Here is a 26,432-nt window from a genome sequence, read left to right on the forward strand (position 1 = left end):
TAGTAAACTAAAAATGGGAAGTATTTGATAGGGTTTTTTTGGTGTTAAATTCTCTAGTTTATGGAATTGCATCATTATGAAAGCGATAGAGAGGAAGAACATGGGGCTGGGGCAGGGGGGAAGCTTTCAAACCTGTACTCACATTTAAAGAAAGATGTTTTAGAAATATTCATCCAAAACCTGCAAGTTTCTTGCTTACTTTGAGATTCTATTTCCTATATATTAGACTGAAAAATTTCACCTACTACCCTCCCAAAGAATAATTTGTTTCATTTCATGAGATCAGTAGGAAGCAGTTAAATTTTTTTACAGATTTCACTGCATGAAGGAAACACTGCGTCTTTAGTACACCTTAACTGAAATGCATGCCTGCAACAGAATTTTTACTTCTACCTTGCTAATATACAAGCGTAAGCCCGCTGCAGTTCTCACTCATGACTACGTGTTGCCTAGAAGACTGAACTTGCATTCTACAGAATGAGAACCACGTAATACAATGGACTCTAACATTTCTGATTTCTTGGCAATTAAATACTTGACCGGCTTGTCAGGCACAAAAATGTTTAAGACCCATACATAAGGTTGCTGTTGTTCATACCACTGCTTATTGCCGGTATTTTACCTACATGCACTCTTGCCTGTTTACAGATGCAAATTAGGCACAGTCACAGCTGAAGCATACACTGCACACCAAATCTGAGCCAGAGACTTTTAAAAAAATGCATCCCCTTAATAGTAACTTCTATAGAACATCTTAGGCAAATATATGAAAAAAATCAGTTGTGTTTTCTAACTAATATTTCTTTCATTAGCTTAGGAGCAAGTCAGTTTCTATGCAATGATTAGATCAGATGTACTATTTGTCACTGATGTCATGTTACATTTCCATTAGTTCCCATTTTCATTTTTTCATTTTTTAATAATAAGAAGGAGAAAATACATGGTATGATCTGTCAACAACATCTTTTAAATACACACAATTCAAATCTAGTTAGCTTCTAATTGTCTTCCTGAATCAGAAGTACTATTTCATTAATAATTGCCAACCAGCATACAGATCAGTGCCCAAACTGAAGTTTCAGATTACTACTTGTGACTTAACTTTTGGGTTTTTTTTACTTTTTAAAACATCCGTACTTCCTAAAATCAAGCTTAGGTAGTGTTTCTGTTTGTTTGTTTGGGTTTTTGTTTTGTTTTGGTTTTTTTTTTCCCCTCCAAGAAAAACAAGTATTTACCTTGTCCTTTTTCAAAAAATATAATTTTGGATTCTGGAAGAAAATTGCATCCTGTCACCACCATTTCATGGCCTCCATTTACTGAGCAACTATTGATGCTGTACTTCTCAATCTGAGGAAGTTCTTGAGCAGATCGCTGAGCTTTAAAAAAAAAAATTAAGGGAAAAATTGTTATTCACAGTTTTAATCATAGTGATGTTTCTTTTATGATGCTAACTTGAAGAATCAGGGGTCAAACTAAAACGACCTTCTATTTACATATATAAATCATATTTGTGTATGATTTACCTTTGTTTTTAAAATTGCGTTGAAATTATATAGTTATAGAAAAGAAACATCAAGAAGCCATGAATCCCAACGGTCTCTACTGTTACAGCAAATTAAATTTTTTGTTTAGGAATATTGGTTTAAAAAATACTGCAGTATTTTATAGACAAAACAAATTCTAAGAGAAATTCAGATTGTTTAAGGTCATCTTTTGATTCCTTAGTGCCAGCGTTTAACAAATGAACTCTCTAAAAGTTCAGCTGTTCATTAGATAATACTGTATAAAGACAAGTAATAGTATAGACTCTTGTAAATGAAATGTTATTAGTTCTTTCTGAAATGAATATTTATTTTCACCGAGATATATCAGCTGCCTCCGCTCATATACAGGACCCACTGAAGCTGCTAGCTGTGTGGCTGCAGTATTAGGTTTAAACCTAAAACATTGTTTTTCCTCCAAACCTTCAGGCTGCCATTTAGCAAGTACCAGCTTTAAATGACGATATATTATTTTTTGGTAATTTAGCTCTTTACACATAATGCTTTTTACACACACTTGTTATATATAATTCTGACAATAAATATTGTCAGAATGACAACACCACTGACACATGCAGAAAACACGAGTACAAATTATGTATAGTTAAAGCAATCTTACAGCATTCAACAGGTATGGAAGCAGTCTGCAGAGATAAGACTTTTCCACTAGGTTGTGGGATGTGAACACGAAACACAAGTCGCACTCTGGTATTCTTTCTTCCAATATCTGTCTCCCCTTTACGGAGCTCTATATCTGAATTGCGAAGTTTCAAAATACCAGCACAATCGATACTGGAGATAGGGGAGGATGGATAGATCAGAAGAGAAATGGAAGAAAATGAATCAAACTATTGCCAAAGTACACTCTGTAAGCCTTTCTTTTGTTAAAGAATGAAGCGCGTTCTATTTTTTTCCCCATGTTATGCTATTTTAAAATGTTATTTTAAATGTCTGAGATTAAAAGATCTGCTAGTGTCAAAAATGGCAGTAAGTACTCTGTTGAAACATTTTTGTCCTGTAAATACCTAGCTGCTGCTTTTTTGAACCTTTAAAAGATTATCTGTTACTGCACATTGTTTACCCTTTGAAGTAAGTTATTTAACATAGTAAACATCATTTACAAGGAGCAAGAGACCTACATTTAGTTCTGCCTTAGGAAGGACTAGAGAATGACAAAAGTGTAGCCATCAAATCCCTGCTACCATTCCACAGAGTTATCGATTATTTACAAGACATACACGTACTTTAATCAAGTAACACATATATGTAAACTTGTGAGAAGCGGCATCTTGCACATCATTGTGGGCTCATAGCATTCACTGGAATTAGCATGAAGTCTGTGACTAGGAAAATTTAAGCTGATTTCAGATGTCTACATAAGAAATAGATGTGCTACCTCATAAACAAATAATTGTGCTTTACTCTGTTCACTGGCCCTCCAGCTAGAACAGAGCAGTTTAATTGTTGCTATAACTAACCATTAAACTATTATTTAGCACATTCTATCTGGCAAGACCCGAAAAGTCAGAATAACGCAACTGCTAAAAATAAAAATAAAATCAAAACAAGGAAAAGGCCTACCAAGATATCAGAAGTGAAACCACCCCATACAATCAAGAAACAAACAACTAAACCGTATAACTGTATTTTCATAGAAAAAAGTCTTATGTCTTTGTAAAATCAAACAAACTCTATCGGCCAGTAGCCCACATGCAATGCTACAAATGTGCAATCATATATATATGTATGGATTGTATGGGGAAGTACAATCCCAGAAGCACTCATCTATCTCGCAGTCAATCTTATGAGCTTCCCTGTCTCTCTACTCCTTTATTTCTGACTACCTAAACATTGGCATGTTTAAAGAGATGTGTTCATCTTAAGCATGAGCCACGTTTGTGGAAAATATGCTATTCTACAAGATCTTTCTTTCACCTTTGCACAAACGGGGGAGGGGGAAGACACATAGCAACTAAACAGCTAAGTTATGCACTGATGTACCTGGCTGACATATTATTTTCAGGAAGAAGTGGTATTTCCAAAACTTTTGTGCTGGCAATTATTATCTCTTGACTAGCTGTTGCAACTGTTTTTCCAGTGATTCGGTGCACCTGGTAGAACGCATGAGGTCTTAAGTAGCGATCATCTGCTGTTCCGATGAACATTTGAAGGTTTACTGGCTTTTCGCTATAGCCCAGGAGCTGATGAAAAAGTAGATGTAATATTAAAATATTAGTTGACTTTTACTGCATTTGTGTGTGCACAATATAAATACACAACTAGTACAAAGACTTAAGAGTCAGAGAGTAGTATTTAATCAGAAAACTGAGTACAGGTATCTGTCCCCCAGTACAAGTACCAAGCAACAACATTTACCAGAACAAATGCATATCAAAATATCTTCATTACTTTTGAACCGTTCAAAGAAAAAAGAACCGTTTTATCTACAGAATTTCTACAACAAGCTATGCTATAAGTGTGTTTCTGATATTGTTTTTAATCAAAGCCAAATTATCAATTTTACTAAGATACACCTAGTTTCTAGAAATACTAAAAATATTTTAAAGTTTAGTTTTTCTACCATGGAATGCAATAGTGAGTTTTATTAAACTTAAGTGGTTTTGTGAATGCAAATGTATTATGATAGGACACAGAAAATTTAATTCCTAGCTAGAAAATGAAGTATGGTTTATTTTTGGAAAAGAAAATGTTTTAAAAACCAAAATTTTATAAATGTTAATTCATGCATCTTTCCTTTTCTTAAATATAAGACTAAGCACCAATGCACCCCCTTGTCATAAAACCAGCTGTTGCTTGAGCCAGCAGTAGTAATTCTAGCCACAAAACAAACTGAAACATCAGGAAAAAAAATAAACAAAATCTAAAAGAAAAAGCTGGCTTTATGATAGTACCTTGGTAACATATTATCCAGAAGACTTAAGGAAGCAAATTTAACCAACAGCAACATGCAAGTTTCCTTTAGCCACTGCAATTTTAAATCCAAAGCCTACACAATATGTCTTATAAATCCATGAAGCGTACTTCGCCTTCCTGTGACTGGCAGATGGATGCACACTGCAAGTTATGTAATTTCTAAAAAGCAATGCAGCAAATTTACATTTCGTCAACTTCGGCATCAACTTATGTTCAAACTGGAGGGAGGGCCAGACAGTCATTCTTTAAATGTGGCTTTGTCATGTCAATATTTTTATCTCTAGGGAGAGTTATTTGGTCACCCAGCAATATTATCCAAGCTCTTTACAGAACTAACACTTAAAAAACCAAACAAAACACCATGTCAATTTAACCTACTTACAAGAGTAATTTAACGCCAGTAGTCAGCAGTACAGAAATCACCCAGAAATCAGAAGCACTACTGTAGATTCCTTGTATCTTGATGCACTACTATTGGCAGTAAGTTTTATGTACACCAAATGAACGCCTGTTTTCTATATTCAAGTTACGGCTATGACAGCACCTACCAGTCTTGTCGCTTTTATTAGAGCTTTCTCAATCAAGAACAGAAATCTGGTTTCCGACAGAAGTCTGGAACTTTAAAGAGCTATTCTCAAAGCTTTCAGCCTTACAGGAATGCTTCTGTCCAAGATGTAATACTCATTAACTAAATAGCATGGTCATATTTCCTTTCCATTAATTTTAGTTTCTGTTCTTCCCATTTGTCCAATGAGGTTAAATGCGATCAAGAAGCAGAATAGCGAAAAATCTCGACCACCTAAGACAAATAAAACTAAGCTTACTCAAATAAACCCAAAACAAGTCAGGCTTGTTCTTCACCTCTTTGTACCCAGCACACACACACAATCTAAAATAATTCCTGAGACATACTGCAGATACAGATCTACAGACAAGCTACAGCATATAACTGTTATTGAGCTACAACATGTGTATCTTGAGCAGCTGACACAAAAGCTCAATAGATCAAATAAGTTATTTGTTACAATCACAGCATTATGAGATTGCTCTCTGAGAAAGTGCCCCTTCTACTTTTTTTATAGAGAGGAAAGAAAGGAAACAGTTCAGAATTACTGCTTCTATTGCTTTCCTGGGCTGGGAGATCTCTAGATGATTCCTGCAGTATGGAGACCGTGCTGCTCTTCGTGGTTGTAGACTGGCTACCATCGAGAATTCATGCACGCACAGGCAAGCGGAACAAACCGACTTAATAACGTTGAATCAGAAAGTCACCTCTCCTCATGGGTTTAACAGTCTTTACCCCTTCAGACCCTCATTATAATGAAAGAAAAATATCTGCCACAAAAAAGCCAAACAATCTTTAAAAGTCATGGCAGCTTTTATCAAATACAATGCCCTGTCCTGTAATTGACATATTTCCAACTAATTTCTTACATGATCTCATTTATTTACATTTATATATGTATGTCTATTATTTGCAAGCTTTTGTTCTATGTCAAATATGTAAAATATTTTTGTTCTCCCTGGAGTTCTCTGTACAAACAGAGCTAAATCCAGCAAAAAAACACCCAACAAACAAAACCAAACAAAAAAAAAAAACCCTCAGCCATTGAGTGGAGACAGTCTGGATTATCAGAGTTGCTCCCCATGTAAATAAACGTGATATTCAAGCATTTACAAATGTTGCAGTGGAGACAAAGAACCTCCCGTGACCATCAGTGTACTGACAGGTTTCTCTCCCTGCATCTGTGGGAAGTCACCTACAGGACAACCACAGGAACACAGCAGGACCGCAGCAAACTTTACTCTTAGTTATTGTCGTGTTGATAGTGCAGCATAGCGACCCTTATGTCAATTAAATACATAACCACGTTAAGTTCCTTTTTATACTTGATGCAGGACTCCAACATCTTTCCCAAACATATTTGTTTTAAATACCAAATGAAAGTTTTCATATTGTCTATGAGTCTGAATTATTTTAGGAGTTTAAAGAAAATTTAAGGACACGTATTAGTTCAGGATTTATAGCAGCCGTCTTGTCCCAAGTTCTCAACACTGTGACTCCACCACCCATTTTCTTCAGAGTTAAAATTAAATCTTAACACATGGAATACAGCTTGTGACGTTCGTTAAGTATGTTCACTCTAACACTGGGAATTATATAAATTACAAGCCAGACCTACTCAAATTTTTGAATAGCTTCCAAATGGGGTCACTGTGACAAAGCTAATTGCCAATTAAAGCCATCTTCCCCTTCCTTAACAGTGGACGTGCACACAACAGTTCTAGAGATACTAGGGATATGAGAGAGAGAAAGGGGCGGGAGGATACTTGTAAAACTAAGCTGATCTGCCTCCAGTCAGTGGAGAAACTGTCCTCTACAGAAGCCTACACAGAGCAGGAGCTTAATCTAGTGTAGCAAAATACACCCCATGCCAGCAGTTGCAATGTATTGCCTGTGAGGCTCTATGGCCACATACTACATTGGAATTGCTCAAAGCTGTGTCTAACACTAGTTTTGCTTCCATTACTCTTGAGCAAAGTTCACCCTCTATGCTCGCCCAGGTAGGCTATTATGGAAGACATACAGGGCCTGGTTTCTGCAAAGCATGTTGTGGGAGGGGAAAGTGGTGGGAAAGTCTGACCAAAAATGCCCACCCCACCACCGGATTAGTTAAATACCAATAGGTTATCAAGTGCATTTTCTGTATGATGCCCTTGTGATACAAGCTTGTGTGCTTGTTGACTGTCTCACATCACTACAGTACGTTAGCTGTACCAAAGTAGAAATTTGAAATTATGTTACTGCAGCTTCAGAAGAAAAAAAATAAAAACCTCACGACAGGACCCCACACAGTAGTACCGCCTTTAGTCACTTTCCTTCAGGTTTATGTATTAAATTAAATGAAAACAAACAAGAAATCCAATGCCCCAAGGAAACTACACAGAAAAAATTATTATAACGCAGCAGAATATACTTTTATAGTCATTTAGAAGAAACCTATATACGTTATAATACAGAAATGTACAAATAAGGCATCTCATAATTAAAAATTATCTGTAATAACATCAAGACAAAACCCTGAAAATTTCATCCATACTTAAAACCCATGCTAGTGTAAACCAGTGTCAAAACAAACAAGCAGGCCAACAAGCCCCCCCCATGTCAATTGGATGCTTATGCTATAGCTTTGTCTCAAATGAATTGCTGTAAAGGATCTGCAATGAAGTCCTGTTAAGGGTACTGGAATATCTATATATATGGTTAGGCAGAGTAGCAACATATTGGCAAGGTAGCAGAGACCTCATAAATTTCTACTTTGCATTACAGATGATTTATTGCATTTATTTAGGGTTTAAAACAAAAAGAGAACCGCTTAAAAGAAAAACAATGTAAAGCCATAAATATAACCAATGTGTGCAAGTAAGCGTGGCAATTAAGTAAGCTGGGGGGGCGGGGAAGAATAAACCAACCCTGTCTCCCACATTACAGACTGTAATTCAGGGCCTGATCACAGTGACAGGGGCCACATAAAAAGGAAACATATCACAGTCTTAAGCAAGCAATGAGCAGGTTGCACAGTGTCCTCGTGTTTCCAGCAGTCGTATTTACAGCAAAAAAGACAGTAAGCTTAACAGGCTATGGATGCTAATGAGACAGCCTTATGCGCTAGCTAAAACTTCGAGGCAGCTGGGGAGATTGTCAAAAACTACATGTTGATTAAAAAAAACCCAACCTTTATTCTACAAATTTGTGCTTTAGAATTAACATTTTCCCCTTAAATCTTGTCTAATAAGTGAGCTGACAACTCTACGCATGACATGGATTCTGCAAGAGCAAAATCGAAAATTTACAGTGTCTATAATGAAAGAGAAGAGGCTGTGGAGGCCAGTGAGCCAAGGGGTAGGTAGAAAATGATCCGATAGCTTGTGGAGAGGACGCCTGCACATGCCATGTAATGTCTACTACATAATCATTCACAGCCTTCAGCAAAACCAACACGCTGTGCCTAGCACCGCGTAATTAAAGACAGCCCGTGTCATACCACTCCTGAGAACAGAGGACAAATTACTCTGTCTTGGTCTGGCTGAGATGGAGTTAATTTTTCCCACAGCAGCCCTCATAGCGCTGTGCTTTGCATTGGTAGCTAGAAAGGTGTTGATAAGCCCACCAGTGTTTTGGCTGCTGCTGAGCAGGGCTGGCACAGCATCAAGGCTGTCTCTCCAACATCTCCCCCCCCTCACCAGTAGGTTGGGGGTGGGCAAGATCTTGGGAGGGGGCACAGCCAGGACAGCTGACCCAAACTGACCAAAGGGCTATTCCATACCTTATGACATCCGCTCAGCAATAAAAAGCTAAGGGGGGCAGGGGAGGGATGGGATTCATTATTTACGACCTTTGTCTTCTGGAGCAACCGCTATGCATACTCGAGCCCTGCTTCCAGGGAAGTGGCAGGACATCGCCTGCTGATGGGAAGTAGAGAATAAAAATCTTTGTTTTCCTTTTGATTCCGTGCAAGGCCTTTGCTTTTATTAAACTGCCTTTATCTTGACCCACAAGGGTGTTTTTTTTTTTTTTTTAAATCTTATTTTCTCCGCCCCTGTCCTGCTGAGGAGAGGAGTGATAGAGCAGCTTGGTGGCACCTGGCATCCAACCAAAGTCAACCCACCACATACTCTTACCTTATTTAACTGCAGGTGCATTCAGCAGTTTGCCGAAGAGTATGAAAGTATTCCAAAGTCCATTATATGAATAATCTTGGTAAGAGTAAGCCTTGGATGTCTCTCCCTACACAAAACCTTTACATAGTAAGCAAAGCAGAACTTTATGTCCACCACACTTGGTCCCCACTGGAGACTGAATTATCATGGAATCTGAACTACCTTCTGTCTCTTAGGAATGGTGTCATCTCTCCCCCAAAAGAAAAATTACATTTGGAGACTGAATTGCCGTTATTGATGCAATACCTGTCTTGTGAATCATGAAGGAGGCTTATGACCCCAAGTTAACTTCAAAGCAGGAAAAATGAGATATTTTGGAATTTAAAATGCATTCCTTTTAAATACAGTTTTGTTCTCATTCAAAAAAATGTTTATTGTTCTTTTAGTTTCATTGACAGCAGGCTGACACTTTCTTATTACCTCATCTGCTTTATGCACAATTCTGTATGTTGGAAAGCCCAAACATTTGATTCAGTAGAAGAAAAAAAAAAAAAAAAAAATATTGCTAACTGTTATTCATTGAAAATACCTACATAATTAACTTGAAAGAACAGATATTAGGTTTTGTTCAAATACCTAACGAAGCCATGGTATCTGTACCTTTAGTTCATCTTAGTAAACAATACACAATATACACAAAAAAGAACGTAGTGTCTCTACACAGACCATAGGTATTTAAATTAACAGCATTTTACAGCCTACTGGTACATGCTGCAGAATCACTGCGATTAAGATGCATTACAATAAATCACTCCAATATCAGCCTGCCCAAGATTCAGTCATGGGTCACGTACAGAAAGACAGTAACTTAAACTACTGGTTGAGCACTAGCTATACTTTCAAGTATTCCTTCCAGCATTTACTTTATTCATGTGCAATCCTAGAGCTGCACACTACAAAAAAAAGTTACTAATTCTACTTTAAAAAAAGATATACCACTTTCCCAGGAGTAGCAAGCAGTGTGCTGTAGACAGCTAGTAAGTTACTGCACACTGTCACTACCGACCTCTAGAAACCCTCCTCTGTAACAGAATACTGATACACCACCCACTGCTTCGCAGAGGAAACTCAGCCAAGTTGTTTTTGTGTTTCTATATCGTTTCCATAGCAAAGGTCAGTGCATGCGTAAGTTAAACTAAAGCTGGAAGGCTAAAGACTGAAGGTCACTACAGGATAAGCCAGAAGAGCTTCACGCCAAAGCAGTTCCAGCCGTATTACAATACTGCATACAGTAAACTCACGCATGCATGTCAATACTTGGTTTACAGTTTTTACCAAGTAACTACAAAGACAATAAGTTAATGAGAGAATTTCTGGATCATCAGGAAGTATTTTATATTACAAAAACATTCATATGTTCTTAATGCACATACAGAAAATCCTTAAAAAATGTGCAACACTAAAGACTACATAGATTAATTTGATCAGAGAGCACAGCAGCATTTGGGGTTGTTTAGCCTGGAGAAGAGGAGGCTGAGGGGAGACCTTATTGCTCTCTACAACTGCCTGAAAGGAGGCTGTAGCGAGGTGGGGGTCGGTCTCTTCTCCCTAGTAGCAAGCGATAGGTCGAGAGGAAATGGCCTCAAGCTGCGCCAGGGAAAGTTTAGGTTGGGTATTAGGAAAAACTTCTTCACCAAAAGGGTACTCAGGCACTGGCACAGGCTGCCCAGGGAAGTAGTTGAGTCCCCATCCCTGGAGGTATTTAAAAGAAGGGTAGACGTGGTGCTTAGGAACATGGTTTAGTGCTGGACTTGGCAGTGCTAGGTTAATGGTTGGACTCAATGATCTTAAAGGTCTTTTCCAACCTGAACAATTCTATGATTTAAACTTGGAATTTTGTGGCAGTGGTGAGAACCTTTTGCTTGCTGAGGAAAGCAAATAGGTCGCATTAAATAAGAGGCATAAACCTCTTGAAAAGAGGGTTTTTTGGGAAAAAGGTAGCATTTTTCCAGATTACATGCAGATTATATTGGGGCCGCATCGGGCTCACGTCATCAATTCCATGCTCTGATCTAAGGGAAAGCTTGCAACACTCAACAAGCTTGTGAGAAGACTTTTTTAGACTCTAATATTTAGAAGTTTTGCCTCCCCTCCCTGCCTATTTTTAAATTAAGAGGGTTCTGTCTATGTTTTCCATTTATTGTTGCAGGCCACGTATTACCAGTCTCTATTCAAATCTAAATGTTATCTATCCACAAGATGTGATTTCTCAAGACCTGTAACAAGACTTGAGAAAAATACCCAACAGAAAATATACGCTTCACAGGAAACAGATGCTTATCAGACAATACTAGTATACTTTGAAATAGTCTGTTTGTCTGACCCAAAATCCTCTTTGTTTATTTACAAAAAACCCAATACCTAATAGCATCACTGAATCCAGATGTGATGTCAGGGTTTCACACACCTGCTCTTTCAGACTAAAAACTAAAAATAAATAAATAAATAATATATATATATGTGTCTGTGTGTGTGTTTATAAAAAAAAAGGAACTAAAACTTGGGGGGATAATTGTATTTTAAAGCAATTTTCCTGCAAAACCTCCCAGCATTTCTTAGGAAATTGCCATGTTTAACCAAACTTTCACTGGGGTTTAATACTCATGGTTTATCTTCTGTGGGCCTTTTCTTTGCTTGCTAATTGAAGATAAAGATTCTGTCAACACTTTAGTGCTCCTTTGCCTTTGCACAATTAATTCACCACTTATGGCATTACTGGATTGGTAAAGTAGGCTGATTAGAAACAAAGCTTTTACTTACATAGGCCTCCCTAAAAATAGGGCATAGTCTTGAAATACAAGACATGCCAGAGGAAAAATTTGGGATAACTTCAGTGAATGAAAGACTTGATTAAGAACTCTAGCTTCACCAAATGCACCAGTATCCATATAAAAATCCTCAGTTCAAACATGAAGAACAGGGAAGGAAAGACACAGCTGTGTAAAGAACTATAAGCACTTGCTAAGCATTTACTTTGAATGGAGATTTCCTAGGCTTTTCAACACCTTGCCATGAAAAGTATGCTGTAACTAGTTATTTCTTCTTTGTTAGTCTCATGGCAGCTGGATGCATTTCAGCGACTTCCGTATTCCTTAGAACACCCCCCAAAGTTAAGGGTGTAGGCTAAGGAGAGGGCAAAGAGGAGAATGAAGGCCCCTTTATATGGAGGTGAGAAGAACAATAAAGCTGTTCTCTTGAATTAGGTATTTTTACTTTTACTCTGGAAGACTGTATGAGTGAAGATATAGTATAATTCACCATGAAACCTAAACAATCCTAAAGGAAAAGAACTTTCACTGATTAAATTTTAGTCCACCTCTAAAGTAAAATAATATATATTTTTTTAAAAAAAAATTAACTCAAAGGAAGAAAGCAAACCACGCCTTTGAAATGTTTTTCCATCTGAGACAACGGAGATGTGACCCACAAGCTTGGAACCTTTTGGACAACAATATCAGAGGCACCGGTGCGTGGCTTTGAAGAACCAAAGTTTTTTCTTCAGATATTTCTCCACAAGAATTTCACTTTCAAATGCTGTGCAGCTACTTTCCTAAAGAACTGTGAAGACTGCTGGTTTAAAAGCTGAAGGGCTACTCTGCCAAGCTGAACAGCACACCTATTAACAATGACCTGGGAATAAAAGCAAGGGATGACAAAGATCCAAAGGCATGAAGATTAACATGATTTGAAACAAAAGACTCACAATGACTAACACCAGCAGTACAATTTATCATGAATTTATTAACAGCTGCATTTTGAAAAGCTTGAAATAAACCATAAATTATAAACATATATAATTTATAAATATGTATTTATAATATATATTTATATATAATATACAATATCTATTTATATATAATATACAATATATGTTTATAAATTATAATATAATATATTTTATATATAATCTAGAATATACATTTATATATAATTTATATATTATATACATATATTTTATCTATATTATATATTAAAAATATATATAATAAATATACATATTTATATATTTATATCAACCCAAGAAATTAAGAGTTCCGGGAAGTTACTGAAAGTCAGACTGACCACAGTCATCCCTTGTGGCCTTGCAGAGGTGCAATGAGTGCTGACCCATAATCTTCAATGGGCTTTTTAATAGGAACTGGAAAAATTCATGGAACAAAACTCCATTCAGACCTATTAGGCCATACCCCAACCACTGGCTCAGAAAGTCTTAACAGCACATGGGAATGCTTTTGGTTTTTTATTTCATTCTGATTCTGCAAAGGTTATAACGTTACAAAAAGTTAAATTTCCAATTTTAAAATTAAATATGTTAAACCAAGACAACACCTACTTCCCCTTCCTGAAGTGCAGTACTATTTTCTATCACTTCATTATTTGATGTGCCTTTCTATCAACTGTGAAGGAAAAGCATGCACATCAAAAAAGCATTCTCCTTCCTCTTTTTCTAAATAAACTCATAGAGTAGACTGACTTGAAGACTTTAAAGTAGTACAGACCTTTGTAATTCTGAAAAAAAATAGTGAGACATAAAAGGAGCAAACTTTAATAAACTATTAGATAGTGGCACAAGTCCAATTTTAAAACCATTTTAAAGGTCATCAGAAAGACAAATGGGTCCTGCAAAGGATTAAAGCAAACAAGTAACTGCAAATATCAGTGCATGATTGGTCATGATACCACATGTTTACACGATGTACAGAACATCCTTCAAGGTTTAAAAACTTGGATTTCTGTTTCTGAAATCTCACACTCTTACATGCTCACTCACTGCTTGTAGATAGGATTGAAAGTGTTATAAATACTAATTTCAGGCATATTTTGAAGAGTGCTTTAGCCCAGAGTCCTCTCCCATTCTATGCTACCCCAAAAAGGGGATCAGTTCATAGCTAAAATAGTGTTAGACTAATAGTACAACTTCACACAGTGCAGAATTGCCAGTCACATCTAACTAGCCATCGCAATACACTATCCATCTGCAGTTTGCTCTACACTCTTGAAAAAAATGTGCTATTCCTGAAATACCAACTCCAAATGCCAAATTATGCTATGGACAGTTTTTGAACAAGCATTTCCAGGAGAGAAATTGGTTATTCCCACATAACCTATAGAAAAAACCCATAAATTAGTTTTACTTTAGAAAAAAATTACTACTTTTCCACATTTTAGTAAACATATGATACAAAAAGCAGACAACTGTGTCATTCAGAGTGCCGTTTTAAATGTTTTTCACATTAATGACTACATTTTCTAGATGGAGTATTCAAACTAGAAAATGAGTTCTGGTGGAAGAAATTGTATAGTAGATGCATCAATATGGCTTTTACTATCTATTTTGGGGATTCTGGAGCAGAAGATGCCTATATAGCCAAACTATTCTTGAAAGATATGTATTTTTAGAATCTCATCCAATGGTCAATGTTTTTCCCAATACAGCCCACTGCATGGTTCACACAGGCTGAGACTTACCTTCTGCCTTCTGGATTTATTTGTGGGTTATTATCACCTAACAACAGTAGGCAATTAGAGCTGGGATACAGCCTACCTTCTGGTGATGTATAAAATAGGGAAGAATTCAAGACAAAAATAAAAATTGAAAAGAGAAAAGGCAGGAAGAATGGGAAGGGTCATGAAACATAGAAAAAGCATGCTGCTTATTGGGCTTAGAGAACAGGGAGAACTCTGATATTATATCTGTTATTCAAGTAGTTACATGAATTGGCCACACAGAACACCTGGCAAAAAGGTGACAGCCACAGAATTACAGGCCAGGAAACATACACTCATTTAGACGATCCTTCATCCATTTATTTTTATCGGATCATCTCTGTCATTGCTTGGTTAGATCCTCTCTTGTAGGTTAGCGTTTCTTCTACCAGAACTCAGGCAGAGTTTGACAGGCTTTTTGAGGACACATTCCTGTTTCAGAATTTTCAAAGTAGCTCAAAATTAGTTTACTTTAGCTCAATTAGTTTACTTTTTCTTCCATTGCAGCTCTTCAGTCATGCCTTCAAGCTCTGCAATCACTTTAAACAGAGCTGACATTCAGTCCCTCTTTCACAGGTCTCCATTAAACCTCAGACAGAAGGTTACTGTTTGCTTGTCAGTGACTAGAAGTTTATAACCATTTAAATAAACAAGGTTTAATTTAACAAGTCTTTAATTTTTGGTCTTACACCTTTCTTCAGCTGTAATACTGCTGAGTTGTCCATATGGATTACACGATACTTCCCCTCCTCTGTTACAGCAGCATCAACTGCAGTAAGAATTTTGCTTACAGCAGAGGAATTGATGACTGAGTCTCTCCTTAAACCCTTCGTAGTATGGCAAAAAGACACTTCTGGTACAGGCAAATTCTTAATAGCTACCACTGCCCCGAATTTGTCTTACATGCATGGGGCACAAGTGGTTTCTATACAGTGTCCCTTGCAGATACATCAATCTTAGAATAAACTACCCTTATCGTAGTTCACATCTAGAACCACTTCCCACTGCGGTAAATGGCCACAGGACAGATACTCCTTTGCGCATACAGAACGGTGCTAACAAGTAGCTGTTAGCTCAACAGTCCCTCAGTACATCACGTTGCATGGTTATCAAGAAGAACATCATGCAAATCACTTTCTTCACTATTAACAGGACACAAGATAACAAAGAAATACTTCCTGTTGAGTACAACGCAGCTTATGGAATTTACTACCAAAAGATACCATTAAATTTGAAATACTTAAGAAAACTCAGGAAATTGCAAAGTCGACATGAACAGTAGGAACACAGTATACAAAACAAGTTTGTTTGTTTAAAAAGAAAAAAGTCATTTTAGATCAGAAAGCTAAAATACAAACATTTAAAAAAAACCCAAAACGTTCCCGAGATCCTTATCATGTGCCCACCTGCTCTAAAATGCTTTTACGTTTTTGATCATAAGCATTATCCAAGTGAAGTCTCATGAAGAACCCTAACTATTTTAGATAACAGTAAAATCTCATTCTAGCAAATTCTAAGTGTAAACATTGTTTTTATTGTGTACAATTTGACCTATGGGATGTGTGGGCAATTCAAGCAATGACGATTATTCATTTAGAGTCAGATGAAATGTGGCAGCTATTTGTTTAAAAGGCTTCATAGATGGGTAAAGTAAGTACTCTAACCTATTGAATTAGAATGGTAGACAGTGCTCAGAGGCTTTCTATGTCTTCTGGCAACGCGATACAAAATTCCCACATAATTTGGATGATAAAAGTTCAACATGCCACCTTTCTTCTTGCTAACCGTTCTGCCAAGTTATTTATTCCTTCCCTGTGAAAATCATCAGCGTTATCTTGCAGATTCTCTACCAAGGTAAAATAAATTGTTGCAGATGACATGGATTAGCTGGAACATCCTCCCAAGAAAGCAGAGATTAAAATGACAGGTATCTACTATTTAGAACATTTTACATTAAAAAAAAGCTGAAAACAAGAGAATGTCATTACAGAATTTGCTTCCTTGAAGTCAATGGACTTCCAAAGCAAAGCATGATGCTCCACTCATTTCATTTCCTCACATTTAGAAATAAGCTGATTAAATGTACTCACAACAGATGATGCCAAATTTGTCAGAAGCTTAGTCTCCTAGCAACAGGTATGGTACAGTATTAGTAATAGATTAATGACATGCGCTAATAGATTAATGGATGGAAGCTATGTACTATCTTAAAATCTTTATTTTAAATAATGCATCAACTGCACATGCAGAACTACAGGGGTTTCACAGTTCGGAAATGAAATACTCTAGCTTTCTATAGAATAACGTTCAACAGCCAAACAAATCGTGCAGCAAGCAAAAGCACACAGGCCTTCAGGCACCCAAAGACGTGGCAGTTGGACTTAATGATCGTTGCAGGTCCCTTGCAAGTGAAATATTCTGTTCTATGCTATTCACCCACATCCTTTCTTGTCTCTGACACTGGTTAACATACAGTTATTTCACACAAGAAAATGCTGAGAACTTTATTGCAATGATCACACATATGGAAGTGACTGGTGTAAAGCTAAGAGCACTAAAAAGAAAAGTTAAGTCAGAAACAAACAGTAATGCATATCGTGAACTGGATTTGCATAATCCAGATTCCAGTCTCCGGAAGTGCTGGAAAAGGTTTCACTTTGGTATTTAGATAAAGTAATTTTCATCTGCTCACAGTTATTTAGTATTTACCTTTCACCAGACTTGGCCCTTAGCATACTGTTTTTCCCAGCAGTGAGTAAAAAGTTAATACAGATCAATGTTTTGTTTCATAACAACTTCCTCTCTCCCATCAAGCACAACAATTAATTTCTAATCCAACTGGAAGAGACCAAATTGCAAAATAGAATATTGATTTGCATTTGTGTTCATTTTAATTTAGAGAGGCATAGTACAATCCATGTGTTTAAGCATGAGACTGTCAGACACATAAATACTATCCCCATTTTTAAAGCAGAATTCTTGTCATAGCAAGGTATTTCACAATTCTAATGCAAATAAATAGCTTTTAAAATCATTGGTGTAAGTCACATAGATTATAGCTCTGTTTTTTCTAACTTGCATCTAGTACTGCAGCTTAGAAGCATCTAGTTCTATAAGCAAAAGAAAGCCTTACATATATTTGTCAAATCTCAAACATCAGCAAAACAAACTCCTTTAATGCAAACATTAGTGCAAGACACAAGCACCCAGGGGCCAAAACAAAAAAAAAAAAAAAATATTTTTTTTTTGAATGCAGTTCTCAAAAGCTCAGCAGAGACTTATTTTATCAGCTAAGATCTCTGTCCTCATTAACAATGTGTTAAATTCCAGTGCCAGCACCTTGGCATGTGAAAGTTGTGTTTACTTGTTCTCCACCGACTAAAGCAACACAATGCTCCACATGAAGAAATGTGCCCGGCTGACTTTCAGATTCCAGCCTAGTTCAGGCATCCTCAGTTTTCTCATTTGCAGCATTGACTTCCCTGATAAGCACTTGACCCTTGCCTCTACTGTGCTAAGAAATCTAGTAGGTCTGACAATAGGAGAAAGTTGGAGCTGGTTAGGCCATAGTATTGTGATGAAAGGAAAACATTGAGCAACTTTGTAAGGAATATGAAGGTTGGATGAAGAGCTCAGATTAAGAATGGAAATGGAAGGAAAGAAAGAAGACAGGATGCAGATAACCAGCCCTTTTTTGGAGGGAGAGAAAGGAAAGATACAAAGTCTTAAGAGGAAAAAAGGAGGAATGAAAAAGTTCAAGGTAAGCCGTCAGAGAAGAAACAGTTTGATAAACAGCCCAAAGAATAAGACTAGGAGTCAGGTTGAGAGAAGAAATTAATCAGATGAAGAGCTTGGAGGGAGGAGATTGCTTAGGCAAGGAAAAAAGGATCAGATAGTCCGAGACACTTAAATTCTGCTGGTACATCTTTATTTATATAGGTATAACATTAGAGCTGTTCAAAACTGATGTAATTAAAAAGCATGACAGAATTCACTTGCCAGAGAGAAGGAATAGACTATAAGGAGAAAAAGCAATAACATGTTTATACTACAGTATGAGTAGGAGAAAGAGAATGGGGACTGATTATGTGAATCCTATTAGCACTTTGCATCTGGTCTCAAACAGTAATGAGTTACTTCCAACTATTGGAATAGGATAAATATACCAAATACATCTTTAATGTATAGATTGCTACAGTGAAAGACTAAGGACTGAAACCCTGACTGCCATTTTGCTGGAAAAGAACAGAAAATATCCTGGATTTGGAGGAAAAGACAAACCCTGCTATAACCTTAATGTAATCAGATTAATTTCCCCCCCCCTCCCCCGCCCCCCATTTGTCCTATAAAGATTTTATAATTGTCTCATTTGACTTATAAATGAACATTTAAATTTTATCTTAACCTGACTTGGGATTAAGATAAAGGCCATTAAGCAAGATTGAGGTGAATAAGTAAAGAGACATTGCTTTCACCCAAGGATGCGGCAAACTGATAAATCAAGGCATCTTAAGAAGTCCCACAGCTCCTCAGCACAATCTTCCCCATGTCCAGTGAATGAGAGGGTGGGTTGCCTTTCAAGCTGCGTGAGCCAGCTGGCACCGTAGATACTAAAGGAGACATCAGTGACTACCCCTAACTAACTTGTTAGTATAATTGCGTACACACTTGTACTGAGAGTCAGAGAGGAGAACATCACAGCTTGTGCACACAGTTACACCCACAATACCAAACCCGCACGTCGTTCCCTTCAAAGAAAGTACGACAGCAAAGCTTTCTTATGAAAGCAAAGCCTAATTTACCAGGACCTTACATCTAACTCTGAGCTCAACAATAATTGGATGGTCTTTGCAGAGTACTTAAATAATACGCTTTAGATGCCATTAGCATTTGGAATATTTAGCATTAGCTAAAGAACCGAGCCAAAGCAACTGTTAATGGCAGGTACCAGTTACCAAAACAATCAGTATTTCACCACCCTGTTAGCCGGATAAGGACTGTTGCCTGCACTACTGCATTTTCTTGAAACTGATCAAAACTGTTCTAAGAGACAATAAAGCTTGTATGATTCTGTTAAGACAATGGAAATGATGTCAAAAAAAGAAAGCAAGAAACAAGTTTTACTTGCCCTTACAGATAACCAGTCCAAATCTAATGAAACTAGGTGATGCCGTACTTTTTAAGGAGATAGCTACCATTGAACTGTGAGTAATAACCTTTGGTTCATGCTCAAGAAAGAGAATAGTCAAGTTTAACTTACTCCCAACATTTCAGTGAAAGTTAACAGAATTTATGGGTACCATTCCACAGAAATAGCTTCATAAAAACAGAAACAAAGAGGCATTTATAGTGTTCAGAAGCTGTCTCGACACCAAAAGAAAGATGATTTCTGATTCAAATGAAGCTATATCATATTTCAGTATAGCTCCCAGTAATCTATTATTGTGACTTTTCTTACCTGCCCCCATGCACACTTCCTCCTTAAAGTTCATGTTGAATATGTTAAGTAATACACTATTACGCTGTGACTCCATTCACAAGCATAAAACCACATACAGTGTAAAAATGTGACATGCACTGTAACTGTAGCAAACTGTACATTTTTAAACATCTAAAACTAACTTTTGTATCAAAGGAGTTACATTTAAGGGAGAAAATCTTACCCAGGAAGGACCATTAGCTTCACACAAGGTAACAATTCACAGCATTGTAAATACCAATAATTGTAGTTAAAAAATTATCTTCTATTCAAGAAAGGCAGACTTCCTACCTTCACTACAGGGTGTCCTCCAGTAGATGCTTTTACTGCGCCTCTGCTTCCTTCTGTTTCATAGTGAGCTCTGTGATGAGTTTTAGGTTGGACTTCTATTTTCAGTTCACACTGCCCATAATGACTTGGTAAAGGCCAGTCAAGAGGTGGCAAAGAAGATGTGCTGCAATCAAGACGAGCACACTATGGTTAAATGAACTATGCCATTTGGCCACAGTACAAAGTAACTTCACTGTAAAATACAGACAATGATGTCACTTTCCTAACAAATGATGACCAAATAAGAATAGCTATTAGCCTAAAACTGTTACTTGAAAATTTCAAAATTTTGCTGGCGCACCAAAATCTTCAATTAAGTATTTCTTTTGAGGTTGTTAGAGTGGAATTCTTCCTTCCAATACCTGATTAAAAGAAAGGCACTGTATGGACCCCCCCTGCCCGACATTACCAGTGCTGTTCTATAATGCCTTTATATTAATTTTTTATCCTCAAGTATATCAGCAAGCAAGTTCAAACATTGTTTAGAGGGAACAGTCTAAGTTCAATCTGTAGTCATTAAGTTTTAACTCTCTGCATTATTATCTTCCAGCTTGTTGGTTTTGTTTTTCTAAGACTGGTAAGCACTGCACTTTGTTAACTATGATTAAAATGAACAGTATATGATGATCCAAAATTTTAAAGCTAGTAGTCCTATCTAAGACTTACCATAAAGACTTACTGCATGAAGTCCTATCATAAAGACTTACTGCAACAGACAAAGGCACCTAAAGTACATGCTTAGCTTATCCACAGATTATATATACCCTTACACATAGCAGCAAAGTCACTCCAGGGAAAAAGAACAAAATGCAGTAATAGAAGTAACATGGAAGAACCTCAAAGGGAAATAAGCCGCATGATATCACCAATGTTTTCATACCTACCCTTTTACCTGCATAGATTTAGAGACTTAAGATTTTAATAAGATGAACAGTCAGATTCAAGTCAGTAATTACTTGGTAGAGCAAATTAATTTACGAACATTTAAAAGTGAACATTTATAGCATTGTGTACCAAACAAGAACATTTACAATAAAAACAAGCTTCTATTGAAATAATTCTGTACTACCTTACTTGGACTAACACGGAAAGCAAATTAGGTTTTAAAGAGATGGACAAATATTGGTTTGTATCGTCACCTGAGAAAGCTCAATTCTATTTCCTTCTACGTTACAGGAAGTCAGGAAAAACCCCACCACCAATCCAAAGCCATGCAAATTTCCACAAACATGAATAGCCACAGGTCCAAGATAGATAAATTATACCTTCTGGAGAATTTAGCTAAGACCTATAACACGTATCCACAGTTGAGAAAAAAGATAATGTTTGGACTGAACAAAATAGAAAAGAAAGCTCTGTCTTTAGCAAGTATCTGGATGGACTTGGGCTCAGCCTGCAGCACCACACATCTGCCTTTTACTACAAAAATCACTGTCACTAAGCATGGAAAAGAGGGAGAAGAAACGGCACCACTTGCTGGCCTCCTCCTACAGGAGAACAACCTACAAGCCTGTTGACCTGCTGCTTCGCAGAGTACCTCTACTGTGCGCTTCAGGAGAGAGCGAACATTATAATATAAGCCTTATCTCCTGAGGCACCTTTCTGAGAGCAACGGGAGGAACAAGAGTATTTCCCTTCCTTCTTACTGAAAGGAAGAAATGTGAGCAATAAATCATCTCCACAAACGTTCAGTGTACAGCAGAGACTTTTTCCCCCCAGTAAGGAGGTCTGATGACTGGTCCTTCCACAGCAATAGTATTTACTGGGTAGGAGAGGACTGGTGATGTCAGCAATAAAAGAGGAAACTGACAGGAATGCAGTATAAGCCCAATCCTTCCAGCTACTTACCACGGGCCAAGACGTACTGCCTAAATGCTACTATTGGCTATCAACTAGACCTTGCCATTCACTTTTATAGCTACTGAAGGAGAAGAGGACTCAAGTCTTCAGTCTGAAAAAGGAAAGAAAACGTCAGGATTAGAAGATACTAAGAAGAGTTTAAAGAGAAATGTAGCATACAAGAAATTCTTCTTCAGTATTTCTGGAAACCTTCCTCCCCCCCAACCCCACCCCCCAAATATTCTATGTCAAAATAGTCGGTATACACAGTGAACAGATATGGTCCCTAAGAGAAAATAGTATAACACGCACACCACAGACTATATACCAATTACTGGGAGGTATTATTGAAAGTTTAGTAATAAACTCAGTCAAGAAAAAAGTATTTGTTGCTTGTGACCATTCTCCATATAGCCTCTCAGAGAGGTTTACTTCTTCTGCAATTAACTAATAAAAATGTGGCACAAGCTGTATCAGACTCCCATTATCTCCTGAAAAAAATATTTGGGATACTAGAACAAACACAGAGACAGGAAAGTAACCAAGTCTCAAGATTTTGTCATTCTTTGAAAACAAATAGAAAATATCAGCATGAGAGAGCAAGCAAGCGCACAACCCATGCACAGATGCCTAAAACATCAAAAAACTGGAAAGCTTTCAAAACACAGTTTTCCAAATAAATTACATAGCCTTTGAGGCTGTGCTGCATCAAATTGATGTTTTCTAGATGTAGCAGGCTAGACAGTTACAGCCGTTTCCCTTTGGAGTTTGATGTTGGATACCCAGCAACTCTCTCAAATATTTCTCTCTGAATATTTTTCTTGCTGTCTCCATCACCCTCAACTTCTCAGCAGCAGTGGAATCTTAAAAAGTTTTAGGGCACACTGTCACGCATCTTTTCTGCCCTGTGAGGATATCGGTTCAATGTATTTCTGCTTCCACATCACCCTTTCACTTTTTTTGATACAAATGCTGTAGAGATACACATTAAATTGGATCAGTGATCTAACTTTATTTCATTTTGAAAGGTAAATTTTTGAATCCTATTAATTTACCAGAGCCCCAGTTGTCTATACAGCTTCTTCAAACAGAAGTAGTGGGAGAGAGGCAGGGTGGGAACTTCCTAGCCAGCACTGTCACCTTCTGAAAGTCACATGAACCCACAAGCTTGGACACTAAATAAATAACAAAACAATCAGAACACAGTCTACAAACTCTTGGTTTTTGTTTTTTTTTTTTTTTTTTTTTTTTTTTTTTTTTTTTACACTATGTAGAAATCAATATCAAACCAGAAGAATCATGGCAGTGTTTGGGGGCAAGAGGTAACAAATTTGCATATATTTTGAACACTTTTCAATGTGAAGCAATGCTATTTTTGTACTAGATGCTGCATATGGGAAAGTAAGTCTGAAGCTGCTAGCTTTACTCCGTTGAAGGATCTGTTCTCAAGAAAATATTGTTCAGTCTACACTATTAGGTGAGGATCAGCAGTAAAACTGCTAGACTTTTAATTCACCACAGTTATTTTTTTTATCAGTTGTAAACTGTGCATTGAACTCCAATGATCTCTGATAGTTCAGAACTTACTTAAGTTCAAAATTTAGTGCTGCGTTACTCTTAAAATACCTGGAACTCGTTTAAGAATAAGAAGCTCAGCCACTTCAGAAATGAGCAAAAATTTGGTGTTACACAAAGATTTCTGTCTCCCCCAGCTTATACACAGCACAACAGCATTTGCATTATTGATAAAGCCACCTCATTTTGCATTCAAAACCCAGAATCCAGATCAGCTGCTGACTGCAGGGGTTGTTTCAAGTCATTTTAGATCAAAAGATTAAAAGAAATAAGAACTTTTGATATTTAAAACCCCTCACTTTTCAGACTTGATGGGGGAGGAACACACTTGTAGACACTTCCACATGTTTCATTCCAAATTCTACCCACTTCATCACCAAATGACTGTTACAATAGCTTGTGATTTAGTCTTTTAGACAAGTTTCTCTAATTTTTTGTTTTCTTTAAATGAGTAAAAACCTTATTAACAACGCAGTAACCTACTACTAAAGCACCAAATCACATGTCAGGAAACAGAAATAATGAGTGACAGTCATTCTAAAACTTTCATTAAATCAAATCTTAGCATGTTGTTGAAACAGTACCAATATGTAAACCTACAAATGTTATTCCAGTAATACCAAGGGAGTTTTATAACCTGATTAATGCAAGCCTCCAAAAGCTCACACTCCTATCACATAAAGATTAAAGGCTTCAGAGAACAGCAGGTATTAAAGGAAACTCAGCAGTAAAGAAGGAACTCTCAGTAGCATCCTCAGCAGAAGCCACTGCATTTAAAATTATCACCGAAGTGATAATTTTATCAGTATTAATTTAACGGATATCTTCTTCCTCTGCAACCATTATCTCTAAAACAGAACTGATTCAGGCTGCACAAATTGATAAGGAAACACCTAATGTTCAGCATAAGGACAGCCAAATGTGTCCATATGGACTTCAGTATTCAGACGTGTAGAAGCCAGGGCCCAGCTCATGGAGTGACAATGCCTCTCTCTCAGGAAGAAACAAACCCCAGAAACAAGATTGCTTGTTTGCGTTTGCGGCCCCACAGCAGTACCAGTGAGACAGAAGGAAGAACAAAGCTTATGAGAGACACTACAAATAATCCAGTTAAAAACTTAAAACAGTTACCTTCCATTTGTAGCACTCTTCCCAGGTTATTCATTGGACAAATAGCTGGGGCTCTGTGCAGACAAAATGCTAATGCTGGTACCTCAGCTGAAGCACATGTGTGATTAGCTCAGTTTTAGTCTAATGCTCTCCTGGACTCATTGCTTAAAAAGTTTTTGAACACAGGTGGAACTGATAAGAATTCGTTTCAGCCACTCTGTATGAACATGTTCCTGCCTCTTTGTAGTCACTAATTCTAGTAATAACCTTTTAAAGATAGCCACTAGGATCTCAAGATGCTTGTGAAAGTTCTTATTTTCTTCATTGGTTGAGATTCACAGATCTCCTAGGGTGATTTTTTAATTATTTCTTAGTTGCAGCAAAAATAACATTTTCCACTTACAGCTCCTCCCAACACATCAAAATCTGTCACTGCGGGAAAAAGCTCACTGACCATACAATGGATATGCCACATCTTTTTCTCATCCCAAGTTTTTGCAGAGATTAACCAACAGTGTATCCTGTGAGAAGTCAATGCTGCAAGACAGCAAACCCCCAAGAATCTCAAATTGTAACTATGTTCCAGTACTACCTTCCTTTTCCAGAATGTCCGTAGAGCCAAAATACCGCTATGGTTGCTCTTCACTACCTCGAACAAAGCAACATTTTCCCTGGTGGAGTTATTTTGGAGTTAAGAATTTTGGGGCCATTCCAGTTGCCACAGTGGCTTATCCACAGACTTTTAAAAATACCGTTTACATTCAAAATATCACTGTTCTACTAGTAGTAGCAGACCCACAGTTAACTATGCTTTTAGAGTACTGATACAGTATACTGTCAAGTAAAATCTATACTTCATCATTTCAGAACAAAGTAGAGAGCTGAATCACAGGTACAGCACAAAGGTCCCATATTAAATACTACCTGACATTCTCTGGATCCATTAATGGTGTGTAAACATTACAGCAATAGCCTAGCTTATTAAAAACCTAAGAGGTACAAAGTTCTCGTTTGTCTCACTTAAGTGTGTCCTTATCTTCAAAGTCAGCGATTTGCAAATATTTTCACTTTAAAGTTTTGCTAACGTAGCATAGCTGATGTTATTACTATTTATCAAAATAAGATGATAACTACTTAGCAGAATAAGTTTGCCTATAGTCCACTCACACTGAAAGACTTATTCTTCTTAAAATTAGACCACAGTCCCAATAGTTATGTTAGCAATAGAACATAATTCTGTTCCTCTCTACTCCCCAGACTTCCAAGAGAAGGATTCAGACAAGAGAAGCAACTTTTTCAAGTATTCAGCCATCTACCACTATATTTGAACTATTTTTTTCTGAGAGAGTAAGCAACATTGTCAGCAATCCTAGTTTCCAGCACTAACTACCAGATAATTGCAGGTAAAATACTCT

At 37.1% G+C, this 26,432-nt stretch overlaps 1 protein-coding gene across 3 annotated transcripts in view; it reads right to left on the bottom strand.

Moving 5' to 3' along the window:
• The window catches only part of NFATC3 (nuclear factor of activated T cells 3), a 78,037-nt gene that overhangs the window by 27,342 nt on the left and 24,263 nt on the right, over positions 1-26,432 (bottom strand). For all 3 annotated transcript variants that reach the window (XR_014229109.1, XM_082320910.1, XM_082320909.1), the window contains exons 3-6: positions 20,455-20,617; positions 3,543-3,742; positions 2,161-2,333; positions 1,236-1,376 (exon numbers count right to left, since the gene is read on the bottom strand). Coding sequence is in view for 2 of the 3 variants with exons in the window: in XM_082320910.1 (XP_082177036.1) it covers positions 1,236-1,376; positions 2,161-2,333; positions 3,543-3,742; positions 20,455-20,617 (677 nt within the window). In the remaining variant the exon portion in view is untranslated. The remainder of the gene's footprint in view (positions 1-1,235; positions 1,377-2,160; positions 2,334-3,542; positions 3,743-20,454; positions 20,618-26,432) is intronic.

This window comes from Platalea leucorodia (genome assembly GCF_965183815.1).
Source record: "Platalea leucorodia genome assembly, chromosome: 8".
Classification (NCBI taxonomy): Eukaryota; Metazoa; Chordata; class Aves; order Pelecaniformes; family Threskiornithidae; genus Platalea; species Platalea leucorodia.